At 53.7% G+C, this 24,673-nt stretch overlaps 2 protein-coding genes across 10 annotated transcripts in view; both read left to right on the top strand.

Moving 5' to 3' along the window:
• Positions 1-21,006, top strand: part of ASAP3 (ArfGAP with SH3 domain, ankyrin repeat and PH domain 3) — a 46,497-nt gene extending 25,491 nt beyond the window's left edge. For 3 of the 9 annotated variants that reach the window (XM_045546040.1, XM_045546039.1, XM_045546045.1), the window contains 22 exons: positions 1,846-1,920; positions 2,934-2,983; positions 9,245-9,356; positions 9,591-9,676; positions 10,084-10,159; positions 10,341-10,427; positions 10,607-10,722; positions 11,605-11,674; positions 11,985-12,072; positions 13,240-13,288; positions 13,392-13,582; positions 13,666-13,799; positions 14,064-14,158; positions 14,393-14,570; positions 15,500-15,585; positions 15,747-15,862; positions 16,366-16,433; positions 16,530-16,637; positions 16,768-16,966; positions 17,783-18,008; positions 18,592-18,682; positions 19,653-21,006. In XM_045546040.1, coding sequence (XP_045401996.1) covers positions 1,846-1,920; positions 2,934-2,983; positions 9,245-9,356; positions 9,591-9,676; positions 10,084-10,159; positions 10,341-10,427; positions 10,607-10,722; positions 11,605-11,674; positions 11,985-12,072; positions 13,240-13,288; positions 13,392-13,582; positions 13,666-13,799; positions 14,064-14,158; positions 14,393-14,570; positions 15,500-15,585; positions 15,747-15,862; positions 16,366-16,433; positions 16,530-16,637; positions 16,768-16,966; positions 17,783-18,008; positions 18,592-18,682; positions 19,653-19,826 — 2,475 coding nt within the window. In that variant the 3' untranslated portion in view covers positions 19,827-21,006. The remainder of the gene's footprint in view (positions 1-1,845; positions 1,921-2,933; positions 2,984-9,244; positions 9,357-9,590; positions 9,677-10,083; positions 10,160-10,340; positions 10,428-10,606; positions 10,723-11,604; positions 11,675-11,984; positions 12,073-13,239; positions 13,289-13,391; positions 13,583-13,665; positions 13,800-14,063; positions 14,159-14,392; positions 14,571-15,499; positions 15,586-15,746; positions 15,863-16,365; positions 16,434-16,529; positions 16,638-16,767; positions 16,967-17,782; positions 18,009-18,591; positions 18,683-19,652) is intronic. The other 6 variants (XM_045546046.1, XM_045546043.1, XM_045546042.1 and 3 more) reach the window with 6 other exon arrangements.
• Positions 21,007-23,758: 2,752 nt separating this feature from the next.
• TCEA3 (transcription elongation factor A3) overlaps positions 23,759-24,673 on the top strand; it is a 32,744-nt gene continuing 31,829 nt past the window's right edge. The window contains exon 1 of the mRNA XM_045546049.1: positions 23,759-23,965. Coding sequence (XP_045402005.1) covers positions 23,897-23,965 — 69 coding nt within the window. The 5' untranslated portion in view covers positions 23,759-23,896. The remainder of the gene's footprint in view (positions 23,966-24,673) is intronic.

Raw genomic sequence — 24,673 nt, forward strand, 5'->3', positions numbered from 1 at the left:
CTTGGCACAGCAGTGCCTTGTACCCTGTCCTGCACGTAAAGGCCTTTAACAGTGTTTGAGTTCAACTGAACTCACGTCCTCCTAGGTCTCACCTCCTCTCTCCCTGTGTCAGTCGAACTAGTGTTTCCTGAGGGTCTGCTGTCTGGTAGGCATTGTACCAGGGGCTAGTGACACAGGAAAGAGTGACACTCTGCCTCAGAGAGCCACAGTCTAGTTGGGGAGACAGGAACTGGGGTGTGGAAGGACATCAAGCAATACCAGCAGCATGGCACACATCCAAGGACCCAGCGGGTGGGGCGGGTGCCTAGTGCTGCCGTGGTTCAGAAAAGGGGAGATCAGGCCGGGCGCGGTGGCTCACGCCTGTAATCCTAGCACTCTGGGAGGCTGAGGTGGGTAGATCGCTTGAGCTCAGGAGTTCAAGACCAGCCTGAGCAAGAGCAAGACCCTGTCTCTACTAAAAATAGAAAGAAATTAGCTGGACAACTAAAAATATATAGAAAAAATTAGCCGGGCATGGTGGCGCATGCCTGTAGTCCCAGCTACTCGGAGGCTGAGGCAGGAGGATTGCTTGAGCCCAGGAGTTTGAGGTTGCTGTGAGCTAGGCTGATACCATGGTACTCACGCCCAGGCAACAAGGTGAGATTCTGTCTCAAAAAAAAAAAAAAAAAACAAAGAAAGAAAGAAAAGGGGAGATCAGAATAGGCCAGGGGGCAGGAGTGGTCTGGGGAGGCTTCTTGGAGCTGTACCTTGGAAGGTGGGTTGAAATATTAGACAGGCCTCCTTGGGTGGCCAAATGACAGATACCCAGCTTAAATTAGGTTAATTTTTTTTTTTTTTGAGACAGAGTCTCGCTTTGTTGCCCAGGCTAAAGTGAGTGCTGTGGCATCAGCCTAGCTCACAGCAACCTCAAACACCTGGGCTTCAGCGATCCTACTGCCTCAGCCTCCCGGGTAGCTGGGACTACAGGCATGTGCCACCATGCCCGGCTAATTTTTTCTATATATATTTTAGTTGGCCAGATAATTTCTTTCTAATTTTTTAGTAGAGACGGGGTCTCGCTCTTGCTCAGGCTGGTCTCGAACTACTGACCTTGAGCGATCCACCCACCTCGGCCTCCCAGAGTGCTAGGATTACAGGCGTGAGCCACCGCGCCCGGCCTGAAATTAGGTTAATTTTTTAAAAGAGAATGCATTGGCCCCTATAATGAGAAGTTCAGGGATGCAGCTGGCTTTAGGCTCCTTTCTTTTCTCTTAGACAGTTTCTCTCAGTTCTGCTCAGTGGGCAAGATGACCCAGGAGTCCCAGATGCACATCTTACCAAAGAAAGACATGCTCCTCCTTACAGGACTTAGGCAAAAAAAATCCCAGGGGGAGGATCCCAATTGGCTGGCCTGGGTCACCTGACCTAGTCCTTCTATCGGGGGATGGGGTGCTCTAGTCAGATGCCTGTGTTTACCCCATCTGACTACCAGGAAGGGCTCCCACAGGTAAGGGGGTTCTGTTGCCATTAGAAGGGGAGACGAGGCACTAGCCAGACCCAAACAACAGACGTGTGCTGCAGGTTCACTTGAGACAGAGAGGACCCAGGGTGCCCCTGGCCAGGCACAGAGGTGACGCTGGCTGTGGACGAGTCTGGAGCAGTGTGATGATGAGGCTGGAGTCATCAGGGGAGGGGCTGACTCTGACACCCCACAGGCCCCCTCCTGCCCTCCCATCTCCCCCTGCTTCCTGTCCCCTGTCGCTCTCCTTTGACTTGTGATGCTTCACCACACCCTGAGCCCCTTGGGGCTGGACAGGTGGTCACCCGAGGCGGGGAATGGGGGGGGGTTGTCTCTGCTTTTTCCAGGTTCAGAACCTGAACAACATCGTCTCTTTCCCCCTGGACAGTCTGATGAAGGGGCAGCTGAGGGACGGGCGACAGGTGGGTCTCTGTGGGGAGCAGGGGTGGGATGGAGTGAGAAGGGTGGGCAGGAGGCCATGGGGACCAGTGCTGGCTGAGGGTAGAGGCCAAGTGAGGGGGCTGTCACAGCAGCAGTACTGACCCTGGGGAGGCCTGGAGGGCCTGGTAAGGGGCCAGCCCAGGATGGCCCGGGAGTTAGGCAGCTGCTGTGGTTTACGTAGTTGGTGAGAGACAGCCAGTGTGGGATCCAGGGATCCTGAGTCCCAGGCTCCAGCTGCACTCCGTGTGCCTGGCAGCCCTTGGCTGGATGCGGAGTGAGCTCAAAGAAGGTGACAGAATAATCTCCCTTGGCAGTCTGCCCCAGACAGCCCAGGGGAGGAGCTGTCCTCCCCCAGAGGGTTCCCTCCCCGCCCCAGGCTGCCACCCTGGGAACCACCCAAACCAGACAGGCAGCTTTTTCACCCTGGAAGTGGGGGCTGCTCAGAAGGGCAGGAGCAGCCCAGCTGGATGAGGCCCCCCCTGCACCCCCCAAACCCCCCTGCAAGCTAGGCCAGGGGTCAGCCAAGTCTCAGGCTCGCTGTGTGGCCTTGGGTAGACTTCTCAACCTCTCTGTGCATATGTTTCTTGCCCTGTACAAGAGCATGATCTAGTACCTGGCAAGAGCATGATCTAGTACCAGGCAGGAGGAAATGGTGGGACAAAGTTAGGGGAGGAGCTTGACCTTAATCTCCCATCATCACCCTCATGGCAGATCTCTGTCTTCTGAGCAAAACCCAAAGATCTCCCCACCACCCAGGCAGGGGCCCACCAAACCTAAGTGAACTCTGGGGAGGAGAAGGTCAACTGGGAGAAGGGGCTCAACCTTGAGGAATGGGGTTAGTCGGGTCTATTGGAGGGGACAGGTTTGCAGTCAGGGCTGTGGGGCAGGGGCTGGCTGGAGAATGGCTCTGAGCAGCACAGGGGATTACGCAACAGGTCCCCCTACAGGCATTCAAGCTTCCCTTTGGGCAAATTGTTCTTCTTTTAAACCACAGGATTCCAAAAAGCAGCTGGAGAAGGCGTGGAAGGACTACGAAGCCAAAATGTAAGTGGCTGCGGCCAGGGTGGCTTGTCCAGGAGGGCAGCCGCTGCATGGCAGCAGGAGGCTAGATATTGGCCAGGGACGTGTCACCCTGAAGTGGGTGGTCTCCTGCTCTGTAGAAGCTTTGACAGGGGGTGGTTTATACCCAGGCCTGACCAGATTTGGGTGCTGGGCCTCGAGACCACCAAAGGGAAACTGTTGTGAAGGGACCTCAGGATGCTGTGCTCAGAGACCCCTCTGCTTGCTGGTGCCAGGTGCGGGCAGGGGCAGAAAGGAGCCTCCCGTTTACTGAACGCCTCCACGTGCAGCATTCGATCCTCACAGCCACCCAGTCCTGTGAGGGAGGCACTGGTGTCAGAACCACCAGAGGAGGATTGGAGGCTCAGAGAGTGAAGCCACTTGCCCAAGGCCACACAGCTAGGAGGAGGCAAGAGTGGGCTTCACGCTCCTTGCTCCTCAGTGCCAGGTGGGATCCGCAGAGGAGGAAAAGGAGTTGATGCCACACCCGGGCTTCCTGTGTGTGCTACATGGTACTCCAGATCTCTCATCTGCTACGGGGACATCTTGGGGACAGAAGGAACCTCAGGCACCCAGTGAGCAACTCTCCCTGAGCAGAGACTCCCCCAGCTCTGTCTTCTGAGGACTCCACACAGGTCCCAGCCAGGTCCATACCTCAGAGCAAAGTTTGCTCTTCTTTATAAAATTTTGTTTCTCCTTGCATTTTGCCAAAGCAAGACGTGCTTATTATGAATAATGGAGAAGCAAAAGAAGAAAAAATTGTAATCATCCCTAGGAGAGGGTCAGGGTCACGTAGGGGGTGTGTTCTCTGTTGTTTGAATTTTGTTTTTACGAGATACGGGTAACACTGTAATTTTATCATTTAAAAAAAAAAGGAAGTGTGGGGAGAAACTACCCAAAATGGGAGAAAAATCTTTAATTTCCAAGCCTAAAATATTAACATTTTTCCATTTATTTTTCTGTATACCAAGAAATAGTTTTACAAAACTGAGATAACGATCATACTGTTTTGTAATCTGCCTTTTTTCATTCAAAAATACACTGTGACCATCTTTGTACATCATTACACATTCTTATACAACACTAAGTGGGCACACAGTGCGCCAACATATGCACAATCTGTAATGTGCTTAATCCACCCCTGTCATTGGGGAAGCATCCTTGGAACGAATTATCCGCCCATAATTATTTGTGTAGGATCAATTCTAAGAAATAGATCCCGGAGCTTTAACTGTTCCTCCAGCTCCCAAGGCCATGGCACCTCCCCAGGTCTGAAGGAAGCCGCACCTTCTCCCTCCAGAGCATCTTCAGCCCCAGCTGTGGGCGTGGACGCTGTGATAAAGGGTGTGAGCATCCCTGCCTGTGATGGGGCGTGGCCCTCTGCTCTAGAGGCCCAGGGATGGTAGTGACACAGGTTATCCTGGGACCACGTGGCCCTTTTTTTCCCGAGTTACCTTGACTAAGCCCTTAGCCTTTGATGGTATCCTCTACCAAACGGAAAGAATAAGCCCTACTCTGCTGAGCTTTCTGAAAGCAGGTGTGCTGTTACTAGGTTTCTGTAGGAGCGTTCCTGTGAGATTCCATTTGTAGACAAGACTCCATTTAGTTGATGGGAAAGGGGGCTTAGCTAAGGTTATTCGGTGAGTTATTGACAGGCCCTGGACTAGAACCCAGGGCTTCTGAGTCCAGTGTTCTTTCTGCTGCATGGTCTCCTGGCTCCTACCATGGACTCACACAGTTTGAGCTACGTGTCCTAGCACAGGTGACTGTGTACATTTCTTTTCATATGGGTTCCAGGTACAGCTAGATACCAACGAGCCATAAAATTGCTACGTAATGCTACCTCCTTCTTACCAAACCAGTCTGAGCAGCAGCTGGAAGGGCCAAGGCTCTGATAGCATCTGTCGAATGCCACTGGGAGCTCACCGCATTTGTCCATATAGGAAGAGGGTTCCCTTTCCACGTGGGCTGTTGAGAAGGGCATCCCAGGCCATGCGCAGAAGCCAAGTTTATCTGGGCTGTTCCATATACAGGTTTATGTCCTCATCTGTAAAATAGGGCCAGTGATACCTTGCAGGTCAATGTGGTGGTGATATAAGCACAGTGCATACATATAAAGCACCCCACATTTAAGTTCAACAGGTATTTATTGACTCTCTGAGCCAGAACTGGGACCAGAATAACACAGGAAGAGACTGAGAGGCAGAAGCCCAGACATCTGCTTCTAGCATTACCCTGACCAGCTTTCGATCTTGAGCAAGTCATTTTCCTTCTGTGGGTCTCAGCTTCATCATCTGTAAAATGGTCCCTGTTCTGAGACTGTAGTCTCTCCAAAAAGCAACAGTGTGACTGTCTCCAGCTGGCAGGAATGAGGCAGGGAGGGAGGGAAGGAACGAATCTGAGCCACAGTGTTGGTCACTGGTGCTTCTCCTAAGGCTCTAGCATCAGACAGACCTGGGTTCCAATCCTGGCTCTACCACGTAACAGCTGTGTGACTTGGATAAGTGACTTATCTTCTCAGCCTCAGGCTCCTTGTCTGTAAAATGGGGTAATCACTTTGGTGTATGAAGGGCCTGGCAGAGCACCTGGCACAAAATTAGTGCCTAAAAATAATAATTAGTAATAATAGCAGCTAATACTTAATTAAGAGCCTCCTTTGTGCCAGTAAGCTCTTTACGTCTGCCATCAGATTTAGTGCCCATGGCAGGAAAAGCTGCTAGTATTATAGGTAAGTAGCAAGGAAAAAAACACCACCACAGTCCCTGCCTTAGTGGACCCTCCTGGTTTGTAAGGCAAGAAGAGAGGAGGCTCAACGAATAATTAAAGTACAGTGATAGTGCCATAACCATAGCATCAGTGCAGAGGTGGCAGAAAAAGCAGGTAGTTTTGTTTGAATGGATGGAAGGGTAATTGGAAAAGGCATCGCAAGAGAGGTGGCAGCTAAGCTTGGCTCAGTGTCAATGATGGCAGGTGTCTGATTTGTTTTGAGTCCTTTTCCTCTTCCCATCTCTGCCCTCACTACACCAGGAGTGCCTGTTCCCCGTCCCATCCATAACATTAAACTGTCGCTGTGGTCCCCTTCTGCAGTTATCTTGGTCTTAGTAACTAGCATTTAAACATTTTTTACCCACTATTTCATTTCATTCCCTCTGCTGCAACTCAACTCATAGGAAATAAAAATATTTCTAACATCCGAAGTATTTTAAAAACATTGGTTATCCTTTGAGGATAGGGAGGGAAATGGAAGTTGTTATTTTCTGGGGAGCAGGAATCACTCCCCAGCTATTAGTCTGAGGTGTGTCAGGTCATCTCAGAATGACTGTGTCAGACTTTATAGGGTAAATCTCTGTGAATTGTCAGAGCTGAGGCTAAAGGACAGAGCTATGGTAATTAACAAAGCCACACACAGTACTTCACAGCTTATCTTCACCCTGAGCTAAAGTAGCTCCATCTTTTAATCTCTACTAGCATTTAAAAAACAAAGAAAGAAATAAAAAAGTACCCTATGTTAAAAAAAATTATCTCAAAGGAATCACCAATAGTTATTGCTGTAATGTCATTGTCACCATCACTAGCATCTCATAATTCTGCCATTTATTGAGGGCTTGCCACATACCAGGAACTGTACTGTTTCCCTTGCATTATATTATCCAAGGACTAAGTGTCATTACAGTTGTCCCCCCTTATCCGTGGAGGATATGTTCCAAGACCCCCAGTGGATGCCTGAAACCAAGGATAGTACCGAACTTTATATATACTTTGTTTTTTTCCTATATATATGTACCTATAATAAAGTTTAATTTATAAATTAAGGCAGAGTAAGAGATTAACAACAATAACTAATAATAAAGTAGAACATAGTAGCATCACTATTCTTGTGCTTTGGGGCCATTATTAAGTAAAATAAGGGTTGCTTGAACACAAGCCTGTGATACCAGACAGTCGCCCTGATAAGTGAAAAGGCTACTGAGTGACTGATGGCAGGTAGCGTCTACAGCATGGATACACTGGACAAAGGGACAGTTCACGTCTGGGGCCGGGCAGAGCAGAGCAGCATGAGATTCCATCATGCTACTCATAATGGCACATAATTTAAAACTTATGAATTGTTTATTTCTGGAATTTTCCGTGCAATATTTTCAGACAGAGGTTGACCATGGCTAACTGCAACCACAGAAGGCAAAACTGGAGATAAGGGGGGACTGCTATATTATTCTCATTTTCAAAATTGGGACACAAGCTTAGAAAGATTTATAAAGGTTAAATAAGTGTGAAGGAGCTGCCATTCACACTTTAAAATGCACATTTCTAACCTTGTATTGTATTTTGGTTTGCTTTTTGTCCATTTATCCTGAAGTAGATGTCTTTCTATGTCAGGACAGTCATCCCTCAGTATCCCTGGAGAACTGGTTCCAGGACCCCCTCGGATACCAAAATCCAAGGATGCTCAAGTTCCTTAGCCCTCTGTATCCTCGAGTTCTGCATCAACTGACTGTATATACAGATCTTTGTCCTTTTTAACAGCTGCATAGTATTCCTGCATATGCACATACCATAATTTGTCTAACCACATCCTATCGACAGCCATTTGGGTTACTCTTCATTTTTCACTACTGAAAGATGAGGTAGCAGTATACGCTAGGCGATCCCCTTGCCCCTCCCAGCTGATGTCACTCAGTCACCCACCCTCCTTAGCAAGCTGCGGCGCGGATACTGCAGGCCCAGCCATCGCCTCCCCTCTCCGCCGCTCATCTTCAGATGCACAAAAAAAGCATCTGTCCTGACCCCAGGCTCAGTTCACAGGGTCAGTCCCCGCCCCAACTGTACTACTTTTCTACAAACTCCTGTTTGGGGTATCAGAAAGCTTTAGGGAAATAAAAAATAACCCCTTCTTTAAAAAAAAAATTGCAGAGCGTGCTCTGGAGCAATGTCTGGAGACATTTCTGGTTGTCACAGCTGGGAGATGCTCCTGGCAACTAGTGGATAGAGGTCAGGATGCTGCTAAATATACAAATAGAAATGTCAGTAGTTCAAGGTTGAGAAACTGCTCTACAGGTCTCCAGGGACAGATTCTGCATATAAACAATATTCTGGTGGTATTGTAGGCCACTGCTTCCTCACTTTACAAATGGGAAAACTAAGGCCTGGAAGGGCCTATAATAGCCACGATGTCTTCTGTGTGCTAAGTCTTTTGCATGCCATCTCTCTTCTGGGTACGGATAAGGATCCCCATTTTCCAGATGAGACTGAGGCTCAAAGATGGGAAGTGAGGGGAAGTAATGCAGCTTGTAAGCAGCAGAGCCCATATTAATCCCACCCTGTCTTTGTCCTCTGTGCTTGGGCGCCCACTTGAGAACAAAACTGTTAAGCAAGACGTCTCCTATCCATGGGATTCATGGTCACATGCACCCAGCCTAAGACGTGGAAATACTCTCTTTGCTGTGCACAGGGAGTCTGACGGGCACGGGGTTTCCAGCCAACTGTTCACACACAGATCCACCCATTGCCCAGGGAGGGAAGGTCTAGGTTACTCTTAGCTACAAGGATGGAAAGCACTTTCTGTCTCTGCTTAAAAAGAAGAGAACAAAGGTTTTCTAAGCTAAAAGGAAAGCTGTGTGGGCTCAGACAAATGAAGGCACTTTGTGATCTTCTAACCCACAAGGTCCTAAGTCACTTACAGGCAAATCAGAACTGTTCCCCCCAAATTCCTGCTGGCCCTCATCTGAGCCCATCACCTTCCTGCATGAAAACCTTCAAATCCTTCCCGCTGCTCCTAGGATAAAGACCAAGAACTTAACATGGTCTGAATTAGGCCCTGCACGGTCTGCCCCTCTTCACCTCGCTGGCACCACCCACTTCTCCATCTCTGCACATGTCCCTGCGCCCTCCTGCCTTGGGGCTGTCGCAGGGTCCAGTCCTCCTGGCCAGCCGTAGCTTCTCCATGTTAACTTCTCAGGCTTCAGATCCCAGCTCCAGCGTCACTTCCTGAGCAGCCCCGACGAGGTCGGATCCCCATTTTCTCTCCCACAGCTCTCCGCACCGCTGCGGTTTGACTCATGTCTTTCTCCCCTGCCACCCTGTGGGTTCCCTGAATCTGCCTCGTTCACCATCGTGCCCAGCCCACCACGCAGCTGGCAACAGGAGGGTCTCACACACCAGCATGGCCCTCGCCTGTGTAGCCCTGGCAGAGAGGAGGATGGAGGGGCTGGCAGGAGTTGTTTAGCCCTCTCTTTCCTGGGCGTCTAGGGCCAGGCTGGAGAAGGAGCGGGATCGGGCCAGGGTGACAGGAGGGAGCCCTGGAGAGATGGCTCAGGACACACAGAGAGAGCGGCGTGTCTTCCAGCTGCACATGTGTGAGGTAAAGGGTGCTCCGGGGTGATGGTGGGGGTGGAAGTGCCTTCCTGTCTGCTTCTCCTGAACCCCCTGGGGACCAGTCACAGGCTCAGCTCAGGTCCTGGCCAGATGGCCCTCTGGCATGTCACCAAGGCTCAGCCAGGGCCGAGAGGATGAGCCTGGGCTGGGGACTGCAGCCCCTTGTCCCCAGGATTCTGCCTGGGCTCACGTCACAGATCTTGCCCCACCTCCCCTCTAGTATCTGCTCAAAGCTGGGGAGAGCCAGATGAAGCAGGGGCCCGACTTCCTCCAGAGCCTCATCAAGTTCTTCCACGCCCAGCACAAGTAGGTGTCTCCCCACGTCCCCACCCCTACCCCTTCAGGTATCACAGAACAAGGCCCCTCTCCAGGGTCCAGCAGACCTGTGAGGTCCTGTATGGCACTAAGTACTTTTTCAAACGTCATCTCAATCCCCCAGCACCTCTGGGAGTAGATACTGTCATGATCCCCATTTTATAGATGAGAAAACTGAGGCTCATTTACCAAAATCACATAGCTAGTAAGTGGGATCTGAACCCAGTGGGGGGAGACTCTTGACTCTGGAGTGTCCGTCCTTGACCGTCAGTCTATACCGCCTCGAGGTGCCCTGTGCTCCTTAAAGTACCCATTAAGGATCCTTCTCCCACACTTTTGGCTTCATCTCTCATTTTTGTCTCTCTCTGGACCCTTGTTTGGCCTCTGACACCTCCTAGCTTTTTCCAAGATGGCTGGAAGGCTGCTCAGAGCCTGTCCCCCTTCATCGAGAAGCTGGCGGCCTCAGTGCATGCAGTAAGTCGGGCCTCACCCTTGGGCATGTGGTCAAGCCCCCTGTCCTTCCAGGAAAGTCCGTGGGTGTGGAAGAGCTGGCTCCTGCCCACAGAGAGAGGCTACTGCCCTGCCACTCTGGGTCTGGGCTCTGCAGCTGGCATGTTTGCTGGCTGATGAGGGGGTCCTGTCCTCTGTCCCCTAGCTGCGTCAAGCCCAGGAGGAGGAGCTACAGAAGCTGACCCAGCTCCGGGACTCCCTCCGAGGGACACTGCAGCTTGAGGGCAGAGAGGTCAGCCCCAGAACCATCCCCAAAGGGGCGCCACCCTCCCCAGGGCCCACCATGGAGGGAGGGAGAGAAGGAAGGAAGACCCCACAGGGTCCCCTTGAGAAATCGCCGTGAGTGAGGAGCCCCCACAGAATGGGGCTCTTCCCACTCAGATGCCCTGAGGTCCCCTTTGTATGTATGAGGGACAGGAACACCTGAGCCGGAAGAACTCAGGAGGTGGCTACAGCATCCACCAGCACCAAGGCAACAAGCAGTTTGGGACAGAGAAGGTGGGCTTTCTGTACAAGAAGAGTGATGGGTAAGTGATTCAGAGAGCTTAAGTAACTTGCCCAAAGTCACACAGCTAGTAAATGATAGGGTTGGGGAAACTGCCCAAAGGAACTGTTCTTATCATTTGTGTTGGCCCTGAGGTTTGCAGGACCCTCCACTCTGGCAATGCAAAATCATCAGATCTTTGGTTGTCCCAGACACCTGGGCATGTGAACCTCTGCTAAAAGTCACTGGTTGTTCTTAACTTAAAGCAGCAGCAGCTAATGCTTACTGAGTATTTACCATGCTCTCACTTCTAACCTCTGCAATACACTGAATATGCCTAGAAAAGGAAGTGTTGACTGTGCCTTGCTCTCTAATGTTTTGAAAAAAAAAAAGCCTGTGAGATGCAAAGGCCCCTATGGAATGAATGTATTCATGTTTCTACTTACTAATCAGTTTTTATCAGAGAATAACTTTGACGAAGAGACCAATGAATACGTACAAGAGAAGGGTTAAGTAGCACTGGGCCATGGATTTGCTAATTTTATTTGGGGGCTGTCAGTATTGATCTTGCTTAGTTTAACCATAATTCACCTGTTGTGGTCAAGAGCCTGTGCCTCCTCTCCAACTGCGAGCTCTCTAAGGTTGCAAGCTGTGTGTCCTCCATCAGACCAGAAGCTGTCAGAGGGCCAAAGTCCTATCGTCCCTCTAGAATAAGGACTCCCAGAGAGTGGGGCTGTTTCTCTGTCACACTGGGGTCTTCCTGAGGGCAGGACTGTGTCTCCATCAGAAAGGAGCCCCAGAAAGTGAGGGGTATCGGGATCTGGGAGGGAAAAGGTGGAAGGATGAGGCCAGGACTCTGTTCTTTGATACAGGGGAATTAGGGGTGAGCCTTTGGCCACTGTCTTTCTACCCCTCTGGGCCTTAGAATTCGAAGAGTCTGGCAGAAAAGGAAGTGTGGAGTCAAGTACGGCTGCCTGACCATCTCCCACAGCACGGTGAGCCCTAGAGGCCATGGGGGAATCAGGGCACGAGGGGTCCTCTCCTCCTGGTGGTCTGAGCAGACAAATGTCAAGCCCTCCCTCCAAGACTGGCCCCTGGATTCAGGGAGCTGGGAACCCCTTGTGGGAGGAAGGATGGGACCCAAAGCCCCCAATCTTGGTCTATACTCTACATCATTGAGGAAGGGGGAGACATAAACTGGAACAGGATTATTATGCCCATTTAACAGGTCGGGAAACAGAGGCCTAATGAGTTTGGGAGGCCCAGAGAGTAACATGTACATCTTACACCCCCAAATTCCCACAGATAAATCGGCCCCCAGTGAAGCTGACCCTGCTGACATGCCAAGTGAGGCCAAACCCCGAGGAGAAAAAGTGCTTTGACCTAGTGACCCGTGAGTGGTCCCTGCCCTCCTCCCCCCCCACTGCCCAGGGCTTCTTTAAGGGACCTGTCAGCTCCTGCGCGGCGTCAGTTAGGGGTCTGTGTCCAAGGCCACGCATGATTTCAAACAGCTGCAGCGGCAGGCGTGAGACTCCTTGGGCCCTGGACACTCTTTCTAGAGGCTTCACCGCACATCACATTAAACACTGAAATGTACCCACTGTCCACATTAAATGTGATTATTGCTGTAAAGCATATCTGAGTGGATTTGGGTCATCTGGGTTTTGAAATTATTTTTTTAAAGTTTTCATTTTTCATCCTCTGGAGCCTTTGGTGCGGGCTTTATGTGTAGACAGGCCTAGGCTGAGAAATCTCTGGCACTCTCTCTGGCAGGGGTGTGAGGCAGGAGTCTAGGACTGTAAGATGAGCAGGGGTGTCCAGAGGAGAGGTGCAGTTGTAGCCCTGTAGAAGATTAGAGAGAGGGAAGGTCCTCCCTGCTGTGGGGAAGTGGGAAAGGCTGCTTGGAGGGGAGAGCATGTGAGTTTAGCTGTGAAAGCCATGTACAATGGAGATTTGGGGGTGGGGGCATTTTGGGACACAGGACTGGCATAATGAAAGGCATGCAAACAGGAGAGTGGGTCCAGCCAGTTTGGCCGGAGTGAAGGGTTAATGTAGGGGTAGTGAGAGCCGAGGCCTGGGAATGACTCCTAAAGGTTTGGACCTTATTTCCTGGCAATAGGGAGCCATGGAGGGTCTTGGAGCCAGGGGAGTGGTGTGATTAGAGCAGAGCCTTAGGCACAACAGTTGGGGAGTCGGTACAGGCTGGGGAAAGGGGAAGATGGGAAGCAGGGAGACCAGACAGGAGGCAGAGGGGCCCAGCTGGGTGGCAGTTGATTCTGAGGATACCCTGGCTCTGAGCTGAGTGGGGTTCTGTGCCCTGGGAGACTTCCCCTGACCCTGGAACCAGGGCTTCACACAGAGGGAGCCTTGGTGGGACCCTGCTTCGGAGGTGACTTCTGAGAAACTGCCCCAGCTGCCTACCACTACCATTACCCTCCCTCCCCACGCCTAGCTTGAGACAAAAGCTCCCTCTGGGCCCAGATGTTTTGGTGGGGGATCCCTGGGCCTGGGAAGGCCAGCAGGATTTCTGTGGGCCAGATGCCCCCTTCTCTCCCGACAGACAACCGGACATACCACTTCCAGGCAGAGGACGAATATGAGTGTGAGGCGTGAGTGCCCCTCGCCAGCCCTGGGGGTGGGGGCGGGGAGCTCTATCTATTTCCCACCTCTCTTCCCCGACCCGCTCCTCCTCCTCCTCCTCCTCCTCCGCAGGTGGGTGTCCGTGCTGCAGAACAGCAAGGACGAAGCCTTGAGCAGCGCCTTCCACGGGGAACCCAGCGGCAGCCCGGGGTCCTGGGGGGGCACCGGGCAGGACGGGGAGCCCCAGGACCTCACGAAGCTGCTCATTGCCGAGGTGAAGAGCAGGCCCGGGAACGGCCAGTGCTGCGACTGCGGGGCTGCAGGTGGGCCGGTGGGCAGGGTGGGCGGGAGGCGGAGTGGAGGGCAGGGGCCTGCACCTCCAGGCTGGAGCTGTTTTCCTCCGCAGACCCCACGTGGCTCAGCACCAACCTGGGCGTGCTCACCTGCATCCAGTGCTCCGGCGTGCACCGCGAGCTGGGCGTGCGCTTCTCGCGCATGCAGTCCCTCACCCTGGACCTGCTGGGCCCCTCCGAGTTGCTGGTGAGGCTGGGGGCGGGGCCTGGACCGGCCTGAGGGAGAGTTAGGGGTGTGGTTTGGCTCGGGGGCGGGGCTTGTAGAGTGGAGGTGGGGCCAGGCCGAGGGGGGCTGGAACGAGCCAGAAGGGGGTGGTCAGGGGCGGGGCCTGAACTGGGAGTGCGGCCGAGGGGCGGGGCCTCTGGAATCTCGCAACTCCTGGGGGCTCTGGCCTAACCACACGGTTGATTACCCGCCCCCACCTCCCCCGCCACTTTCTCGCAACCCCAGCTGGCCTTGAACATTGGAAACACAAGCTTCAATGAGGTCATGGAGGCCCAGCTACCCTCACATGGCGGCCCTAAACCCTCAGCTGACAGTGACATGTAAGGGGATTCTCGGATGGAGGGGTGTCCCGGCTAGGGGCTTCTGCCTCCCCAGCCCCTAGGGTCTCAGAAGGATCATGGATTAGAAGTCTGGGAAGAGGGGAGCCTCGGATCTGGAAGTCCCTAGGACATGGTTCTGGGGGAAAGGAGATCTGTTTCTCCCGAGGCATGGTTCCAGGGGTTGGCTGGGTGGAAACGGCCCTTGCTCTGAGATCCCACGGTTGTCTTTGGTAGGAGCACCCGCAGGGAATACATCGTGGCCAAGTATGTGGAACACAGGTTTGCCCGCCGGTCCATACCTGAGCCCCAGAGACTCTGGACAGCCATTTGCAACAGGGACCTCCTGTCCATACTGGAGGCCTTTGCCAATGGGCAGGACTTTGGACAGCCGCTGCTAGGGCCCGACACACAGGTGAGAACCCCCTCCAAGGGCCACTTATAACCCACCTGTGCTTAAGTAACTCCACAGTTCTCCAGCACCAGCTATTACTCTCCTCTACCCACCTCTGACACCTGCTCAAATCCCACCCATCCGAGGGGTAAACGGGAAAGAACACAGGTCCAACCAAGCAGACCTGGGTAGGAATCCCGGCTCTGTCTTTACCTAGCTGTGTGATCCAGGGCAGGTTACTTAACTTCTCCAAGTTTCATCTCCTCGTCTGTAAAATGGATTAATAATAGCACCCACAGGGTTGAAATGAGAATTAAGTCATGTATATAAAGGGCCTAGCGCATAATGGGTGTGCAATAAATACTAGTATCTTTTCGCTTTACTTAAATAGCCTTGGAAATGGGTAAGGGTAGGTCAGATTAGAGCAGGGAAGGTCATTGCATGGGCTATTCCAGTAACGAAATGTGTGAGCAGGGAGAAAGGATATCCGAGACATTTAAAAGAATAAATCGACAGGAGTTGCTGACTAATTGGATGTCTTTGAGCTGTCTGTCCGATATCTGGGGGGCTGTCCAGAGGGCAGTGCGGGGACAGCACGTGGGTGAGATGAGAATTTGGAGCAGCCTGCATGTGGGCAACAGCTGAAAGCATGAGGCTGCTGAGGCTCAGTGGGAAAGTGGGAGCTGGGAGAGGAGCCCAGGGCCAAGAGCCAAGTTTGGGAAACACCTGCTGCTGGGGGCAGAGGAGGAAGAACCGCTGAAGGAAAGAGTGAGGGAAGGGGCCTTCACCTTCCTCCCAAACCTAAGGTTCCGTCCATTCAGGCTTATCCTCTGGGGTTCTGGCAGCTTCATATTGGGGTGTCAGGGGGCAGCAGGAGGTCGAGAGGGTAATAATGTTGGGTTGGGGGCAGGTGATCCGGGGGAAACTTAGAGGTGTGGATGTGTATTCAGGCACCTGGAGAGCTCGCCCTGCACTTGGCTGTCAAAGTCGCCAACCAGGCCTCCCTGCCTCTGGTGGACTTCATCATCCAGAACGCGTGAGCACCTCCCTGCCCGTCCGTCTGCCTCCTCCCACTCCCCTCTTTTGTCCCTCTCCTCCAACTCTCCTCCCTCCTTTCCTCTCCCTCTGTTTCCCCCCGACTTTGACTCCCTCACTGGTGGGTTCCCCTTCCTTCCTCCCTGGGCCCTCCTTCTGCAGCGGTCACCTGGATGCCAAGGCTGGGGACGGGAACACCGCCCTTCACTACGCCGCACTCCACAACCAGCCCGACTGCCTCAAGCTGCTGCTGAAGGCGAGAGCTCCGGTGGGCACAGGTGGGGCTCAGACGCCTCCTCCAACAGACTTGGGTTCTAATCCTGGCTTGCTTCCAGCCACCTCTGTGACACTAGGGTTCGTCATTCATCTCTGGAACCTCAGCTTCCTCATCTGTAAAATGGGAATAATACCACTGACCTGGCAGACCTACAAGGATAAATAGTATTTCTGAAAGTATCTGGCCAAATAAATACCAGCTGAATCTGGATAATAATGATTGTAGTAGCCGCCATTTACTGTGTACCATCTGCCTGGTAAAGGGCCAAGTGTTTCACACATGTTAGTTAATTTAATCCTCATGACAACCTTGTCAGGTAGTTACAAATGTTACATTCATTTCATAGATGAGACAATTATATCCCAGAGAGGTTAAGTAACTTGCCTGAAGTCACACAGCCAGAAAGTGGCAGAACCAGGATTCAAACCCAGAGACCCATCTTAATTTCTAAGCCATAATGTCTCTTTAACCCTGACCATGACCCCTGACTCTTCCCCCTCACAGTGAATGAGGCAGGAGAGACAGCCCTGGACATAGCCAGGAAGAAGCAGCACAAGGAGTGTGAGGAGCTGGTGAGGTGTCATGGGGAGGAGTGGAGCCCCCTGACCCTTTCTCTCTCCCTCCTGAGCCCCTGACCCTCTGAACTGGCAAGCCTTTATTTTTGGCAGCTGGAGCAGGCCCAGGCTGGGACCCTTGCCTTCCCTCTGCATGTGGACTACTCCTGGGGAATTTCCACAGAGCCGGGCTCTGACAGTGAGGAGGATGAGGAAGAAAAGGTTGGTCCCAGCCCCTGCCCCTCAGGCCTCTAGGTGGCAGAAGGAAAGAGCCAGATTGGGCCTGGTGTGGGGAGGGGCAGGGCTGAACTGGAGGAACCAGGCTGTCCTCCCTCCCACACTTTTGCCCCAGCAGCGCTGCCCTCTGAAGCCCCCTGCCCACACCCGCTGGGTCGGTGGAAGGCTGGACATCAGCAACAAGACCTACGAGACTGTCGCCAGCCTGGGGCCAGGCACCCCGCAGAGCCAGAGTGAGGATTGCCCCCCACCCTTGCCTGTCAAGAACTCTTCTCGGACCATGGTCCAAGGGTGTGCAAGACATGCCAGTGGAGGTACGGTTGGTTGCCCAGAAAAGTGCTCATCATACCATGCACAGAGGACCTACTGTGTGCTGGGGCACCGAGCTAAGAATGCGTATGTTAGTCTATATCATCCTCACAGTCACCTCTCAGGTGGGGGTTATCATCTTCCCCTTGTAGGTAAAGCAATAGAGATGTTAAGTAACATGCGTGAGATCCCACAGCCACGTCTCTGATGTAGGATTCAAACCCAGGTCTCCTAGTCCAAATTCCTCAATGCTGCACTTAAGTGAAAAGAGAAGAATGTTTCAAGCATCCACTGCATCCCGAATCCTTTGAGGGCTACCAAGACACAGTCTAGTAGGGGAGATAAAAACTGGAATGAAATCCGTTATAATACAAGGCACAATGTTATACAGAACATAAATCCCCAAAGGACAGTGACTTTGAATGTTTGGTTGACTCTGTTTCTCCAGCACCGAGCCCAGGGCCTGGCTGTACTTAAGAACTGTTTGTTGAATGAAGGAACAGGGTTGTTCTGAGAGGTCAAGGGAGGGAGGGAGCACGTCCTGTTGGGATTGGGGGTGGTTTAGGAAGGCTTGGTGGTGGGGGTAGCCCCTGATGTGAGCCTGAGGGATGGGCAGGAGAGTCCAGACTGAGGAGAGAGTGTGGGCAGGAGCAGAGATGTGCGTCCGCCCTGGCTGCTGCCCCAGTTGAAGAGCGATGGGGAGGTAGACAGGGAACGGGAAGTTGGCAGAGAACCCTGACTGGTCCTAGAGGCCAAAGACTGCTTTGAAATTGAGCACAGAGCAAGTGATGAAGACAGGCTTTATCTTTTTTTGATTCCAGATCGTTCTGAAGTCCCCAGCCTGAGTTCAGAGCCCTCTGAGGCCCCCGAGAGCCTGGGAAGTCCAGCCTCCTCCTCCTCCAGCCTCACAAGCCCTGTGGAACCCGGGAGTCCCAGCCAAGCCCCACCGAGCTCTGAGGAGGGCCTCCGGGAGCCCCTAGGCACCTCCCGACCCAGCCTGACATCTGGGGCCACCCCTTCAGAGACGTATCCCCCTGTCAGGTTCAGGTTAGTGAGAGCCCACCTGTGCAACCTGGGCGAGTCCCCTGACCTCTCTAAGCATCCATGTATTTCCCCACCTCTAAAGAGCACCTGCCTAAAGACTGGGCCAGCTCTGGGGCCCATGACTTATGCAGCATTGCTGGACCTTGGGTGGAGGGTGATTGAACCCCTGGCCCCCTTCACATACCTCCCCAAGCCCTGCCAGGAGACCTGGGGAGGAGCCTGGGACCATGGCTGCTGAAGTTGGAGTAGAGAAGGTTTAGACCCACCTGTGCAGCTTGTTCTAGAGGCTCTACATGGGGTCTTCACTCCGTCCCCACCTCCAATCGAGGATCTAGTACCCCCCTTTCCTTGCAAACCCTTCAGTCTGGAGCTTTGGGAGAAATATATCTAGGGAGACGCCCGGACCCTTCTGGAGGTCAGTTCCAGGCCTCTTGGACCTGTGATGGACCCAGCCCGGGGGTCTTGCGGACTCTCTATCCACCCATCCTAAGCCCCAGGCTTGCTGTATCAGCCCCCGAGCCCTTTATCCCCACCCTGAGGGGCTCTCTGGGCACCAGGGTGACGCTGGCCTCTCCCTGCCTTCCAGCTCCGAGAGCACTCGCTCCTACCGGCGGGGGGCCCGGAGCCTGGAAGACGGTCCCTCAGCCAGGCAGCCTCTGCCCAAGAGAAACGTGCCGGTAGGAGCTCCGGGACTGTGGCTTGAGGGGCAGTGGTGGCAGGGTGCCTGGGACGCAGAGCTGGTCAGGAGTAGGCGTACTGGGGTGGGAGACCTCTCCCCGTGGCTGGAGTACCTGTGGGCCCAGGTGGTCACAGTTTGGCCAGTCCCTGTCCTGTTCCTTTTTCCCTGCTCTAGCCCAGGGCTGGGCCAAGCTGAGGAGAGCCCAGGCCTTGAGGGTGACAGAGGTGACAAGGCCCAAGCTCTGGCTCCTCTCTAGGGAGGGATGAGCAAAGCTGTGTCAGCCAGGCCTGTCGCTCAGAAGGAATCACTTCCCTGCAGAAGAGGCAGGGTTGGGGTAGTCGGATACTAGTCCTTGGTTTGCCCAACTCTCCCCTTGTACAGGAAGTCTCCTGGAATCCGCAGGGGCTTCCAGATCCCAGGCAGAGCAGGATGTGACAGGGACAGAGCCAGAGCTGTCATCCTTAATCCAGCTTCTCCCTGCTGAATCACAAAGTCTCCAACAATTACATATATTTAGTTGACCCTGGGAGTAGGTATAGATCTGAGCCAGTTGTGTTGGAAAGGAAGCCTCCTTTGTTCCTGGTTCCTTTGGGGACTCCTTGGTGACCGAATTGGTCATATTGGGAGTGGGAGATGGCAGGGGTAGGAGCTGGGTCTCTCTGAGGAATCATAATCTTCAGCCCGTCAAAGTTAGGCACCAGACACAAATCTGTGTCCACATCCTGTTTCCACTGTTGCCCTGAAAATCCAGTGTTCATCACGCTGTTAATTGATGCCTGTTGTTGTGGCATTTATCATAGTAAAAGCCCCGGCTTTAGAGTGAAGACCTTGGGCAAATGGCTTTACTTCTCCAAGCCTCAGTTTCATTGTCTGCATGATGGGAATAATTTAATCTACCCACAATAGGATAGACGTGAAACTGAGTGAGATAAACATCTGGTATGTAATAGGTACCAAGAAAATGTCAGTTTCATCCTTTTTCCCGCAGGTTGGCTTCACTGAAGGAGATGGTTCCAGGACAGGGGTCCTCCCAGCAAGCTCTGTGCAACTTTTGCAAGACTAGCTCCTTGCTGGCCCCTGCATGCCTCATGCTGGACCCCAACATTCAGAGCTGGGACTTGAGCTCACAAAACGGGAGCTGAGGCGTTCATTCTCTTGGGTCTCGCTCTCTGTGTCCCCTGTGCCTCTGTGGCTGGCCTTCTTCCTACTGTGGGCCATGCCCCTGCCATGAACACGGGGCCCTTCCATGTTAGGGCTGATGGCGGTTCTTTCCGCTCTATCTCATTACCCTCTGGGGGCCAGTGGGCCCTGTGGCTGGGTCTGAGTACTGCTGAGCTGGCTGCAGCTGCAGAAGCCTCAGTCCCTCTTCAGATCAAGACTGTTTCTCCCATCAGTCTGGGGGCTGCACAAGAGTAGGACCACCCTCCTGCATCATTCACTTCCAGATCAGAGACTCTGCCAGACCAGGGACTGTCCTCTCGGCCATTTATTGGTCTAGCATTCCTTTACTGAATTCCAGCTCTGCGTGCAGACCTGTGTTAGGCACTTCGGATGCCGCGTGAATAAGCCAAGGGCCCTGTTGGAGGGAAGCTGGTCTCAAGGACCGGGCTTGGGAGTGGGTAGGGCCAGATCCCGGGGGGGATGGTGCTGGGCTCGGGCAAGTATAAACCAGGACAGTCGGCTGCTATATTCCTGTATGACCACTGTAGTTGTCTACAGCCATAGCCACCTGTGCTGTACTGGCTGTTAAATGAATGTCACTCTTCTTGAGGAACAGCATGGCCTTCCTCTCTGGCTCTCTGTATTACACTCCCCAGCCAGGAGGTGGAGTAGGACTCACCTGCATTTGCCTATCTCCTTGACTTAGCAAGAAGGGAAGGAACCAGGTGGGTTGGCCAATCCCCACGTCTCTTCTTTCTCTTGGCCGACTCAGCAGGAGCCTTCTAGTCCGGGGAAGTCATGGGCCCAGAAAGGAGAAGGGAGAGCAATAGAAATGGGAGGGCAGAGATTCAAGGTTCTGCTTCCCAGTGCCAGAAATTTCACCGTTGCTCACCACTGATTAGAAAGCAGGTACTCCTAAGCAGTCATCAGCCACTAAGATCTCAGCTTTACTGGGTGCTGAGCCCCGGCAGGTACAGGCCAGGCCAAGCAGGGGAGGCCAGAGAGCGCCAATGCCACTGTGGTGGTCTGGCCAGGGAGGCTGGGCTGCTTGCCCTGGAGACCTGGCTGCTCTGTGTGGGTGGCCTTTTGAGCCCCCAGTGTCTGGTTTTGTTCATCTCAGACTTATTTCACTCATCTCTAATAAAGGATTTTAGGGGTAAATTCCAGTGGTTCCATTTATGTAATCTGAAGAACATCAGGGAAGGGAAAGGAATCTTGGAGCTCGGAATTCTTTCTCTGGACCTGACAAGGGGGACAGCCTGGTATGGAGCAGTGGTTTGCAAGGGGGCATTTGCCCCAGGGGACATTCGGCAAAGCAGAAGACAGTTTTGATTGTTCCCAACTGGAGGGTGCTACTGGCATTTAGTGGACAAAGGTCAGAGAAGCAGCTAAACGCCTGCATTGCACAGGTCAGCCCTCCATAACAATGAGCTATTCGGGCCAAGATGTTAACAGTGCCCAGGCTGAGAAACCCTGGAAAGAGCACTGGAGTGAGAGTCTGGAGACCTGAAGTCCTGGCTCTACCGCAGTGCCTGCTGTGCTCCTCTGCCACCATGCCTGTCCAGTGCCCCTGAGACAAGGATTTGGGGGCAAGTGGTTTATTTGTGATCCCAGGAAGCATAATGAGGGAATAGAAAGGTGAAACAAGGTCAAAAATCAACAAAGGATGTGTTAATTAGGGGTCACCTCTGCAGGCAACAAAGGCTTAATCTTGCTGGGGACCTGTGAGATGGTATTGATTAGAACATGCCTTCAGGTTGTCCCATGGAGAGTGAAGAAACTGGGTATTTACCACCAACTCTGGTTTCCTGCTGGTTGAGGGTGTCCTTTCTGGGAGCATCAGAAAGCCCCACCCCAAAGCCCTCAATCAGAGAAAAGTGGGAAGCTGTCCCAGGTGTGTCCATGACTTGTCTGCAGGTGACCTCCAGGGTGGACAGGTAGGCAGAAGGGACATGGTGGGTACCAACAGGGTCTGATACAGCCAAGCGTTACAACCCTGGGCAGATCATCACCCTCACCGGGCCTCAGTCTTCCTGTCTGTACAATGAAGGGGCTAGACCCCGTGTTTTCTTAGGGCCCTTCAAGCCCTGATGATGTAGGAGTCTTGGCTTCTTTTGCTGTCACACAGCTCAGGGTAGGGACTGGGTGGAAGTTTGAGGAAAATCTGCTAAAAGAAGACAAACCTAAGTGGCCACAGGCTGCTGTCCCTTCAACCCCTAAGGCCTTGGCTGGGGGATGGCCAAGAGGCCTCCCAGAATCCCAAACCATTGAAGTTTAATCTCCCAAATATGGCCTACAGCTCTGAGTGGTCAGGTCCTACTGTCTCTCCCCACACTCTCCTCACCTCTATGCTGCAGCCACACCGATTTTTTTGTTGTTCCTTCAACACTGACATGCCAAGTCCCCTCCCATCCCTGAGCTTTGCACATTCAGAGGTCCAAGAGGACTGTTTTGAAAGAAACTTTCTGGATGCCCAGATCAAGAACTGCTTGGCACATAGTAGGTGCTCAGTAAATATATGTTGACTGAATGAATGCTTCTTCCTGTCTTACATGAACACTCCCTCTAACTCCCATTCTGCAATTCAGCCCAACGTTTAAACTTTGTTTCTGCAGAGATGACACCTCAACTGGTGCAGGTCCCCTCAAGGTGTCCTGCACTGCTTCCCCACCCCTCACCCCAGCTGTGATAAGCGCAGTAATTGACCATGTCTGTATTTCTTTAAGGTTTCTCTTGCCCGTAGACTGAGTCTCAAGCTTGCTGGGACTGGGTCTGTCTTGTTCATTGCTTGGACACTCAATACATATTTGTTGAATGAATGAAAAAAACCCCACTGCCCTACCTTGATCCCAGTCACATATCAGCAGTTGGAATATAGGTGTCCACACCAGACTGTCTCTGTGACCCAAGCTGGGATGGGGTTCTCAGGAAAGTCTGGAAATTTCACTGGACACCCCAAGCCACAGCTCCCCAACCTGAACACAGTAAGAACCACTTTTCATGCCTCCCTCCAGGTCCCTGAGCCCCCAGCCCCTCACAGGAAGATCGTTATCTATCAGTTAAACTCATTTGTTTAGGAAGAGCACTAGGTCTGCAGGGGATCCTTCAGGAGGTCCTTCCATAGGAAGGCAGATCTGTGCACCGCTGGGGGAGGCGGCACCATTGCGTTTCCCCCCCTGCACCAAGATGACCTTCCAAACCCAACCCCACTGGGAAGGCACTGGCCTGACCCTGAATAAATAAAGGGCACCCGTACACCTGGATCAATATTTCTCAAAGTTTGATGCAGTTGAAAATCTCCAAGCCCTCACTACTCAAGAGTATAGTCCTGGGACCAGCAACTATTGGGAGCTTGTTAGAAATGCAAAACCTCACTAGCAAAGTAGCCTGAGCAAACTGAGTTCTGGGGTATACAGACCTAAACAGAGAGCCTGGCTACCCGCGGCAGGCACTGGCCGCGTGCACGAAGGAGCGAGCACAGGTTAAGGCAGGGCTGGATTTAATGACCTGCACAAACGATGTGATCTGCGCGCAGAGTTGCCTCCACCTGGGCATAGGCAGGGAGCCGGGTCCTCCCGCTTTGAGCTGCAGCTGTGCAGAGACGCGGGAGCCCAGAACTCTTCCCGGGGCTCCTGGAGATTTCCTCTACGCCGCGATCACCCCTTGTGGCCCGGGACAACAGCCTCCCTGATCGCCAGAGAGCCCTCCTCCCCAAATCTCCCTTCAGCCCCCGGACACCCCGGCAGAGGCCGGAGGTGAGGGGCCCTCTCTCACAGCCTCGTCCCTCCCAGGAGGCCCGACCGGCCGGCGCTGGCAATCTTTGCCCGGGCGAGTCCTTGAAGTCTATATTTAGAGCACGCCACCCCTCCCCGCCCCCCACGGTTGGAAGGCTGGCGAGCCGGCGGGGGGTGGGGTTGGGAGGGGGAGCCCCGCCCCTGCCAGGCGTGTGTGTCCTGTGTGTTTGGGGCCCGCGCGGGTTGCGCGCCCTCGGCCTTGGGGCCTCCTGCCGCTGCCCCTGAGCCCCTCGCCCTGCGGGGCGTCGTGAGCCGACATGGGCCGGGAAGAGGAGCTGCTGAGGATCGCCAAAAAGCTGGAGAAGATGGTGGCCAGGAAGAACATGGTGAGGCTGCAGAGTTTGGGCCACGGCCCCCGCCCCCGGGAGGCGCGGCGCGAGCGAGGGTGGGGACACTCCCGGGGGCGCGTGCTGGCTGGGCGCCTGGCAGGCGCGTGCGGGACTCAGGGACCTGAGGGAGGTGTGGCTGGTGCAGGACTCCGGGCCCCTTGGGGACACTTGCTGGGCACCCCAGGGTGGGCGTGTGCATGGCCCAGGGTGCCAGGGGGACCGTGCTGCCCGGAGGAGCGACTTGTGCACGTCTCCCTGGACGTGTAGGGTTCATCTCTGGGCAGCTTGTGCAGGGCCCGGGAAAGGGGGCGAAGAGACCTGGACCCGGGAAAGGACTTTCGGAGTCCCGGAGTCTCGGACTCACGGCGTGTGCAAAGCCCGGGGAGCGGCGGCGACAGCGGGGAGTTGGGCGGGGGGGCAAATTCTGGGTGGCCCGAGAAGGGGCAGAGAAACTTGGGCTGAGAAGAGGTGCTAAGCTGCGTTTCCCCCGCACCCCGCGAGTGGATCTGCGGGAGAAGAGCAAAGAGCCGCGACCCCACGGGCGTGCGGTGCCAACACCAGTTCTGTTTGGAACTTTCCCTTTCCTTGGCCTTGGGGTGGGGCCCGGGCGGGGGGAGGCCGAACAGGTGCGGGTGTCCGTGGGGTGGGGGGTGGCGGGCTGGAGGCCTGGGCCTGAGGGAGGAGGGCGGAGCGGGACTCCGGAGG

This window comes from Lemur catta, chromosome 3 (genome assembly GCF_020740605.2).
Source record: "Lemur catta isolate mLemCat1 chromosome 3, mLemCat1.pri, whole genome shotgun sequence".
In the NCBI taxonomy this organism is placed as follows: domain Eukaryota; kingdom Metazoa; phylum Chordata; class Mammalia; order Primates; family Lemuridae; genus Lemur; species Lemur catta.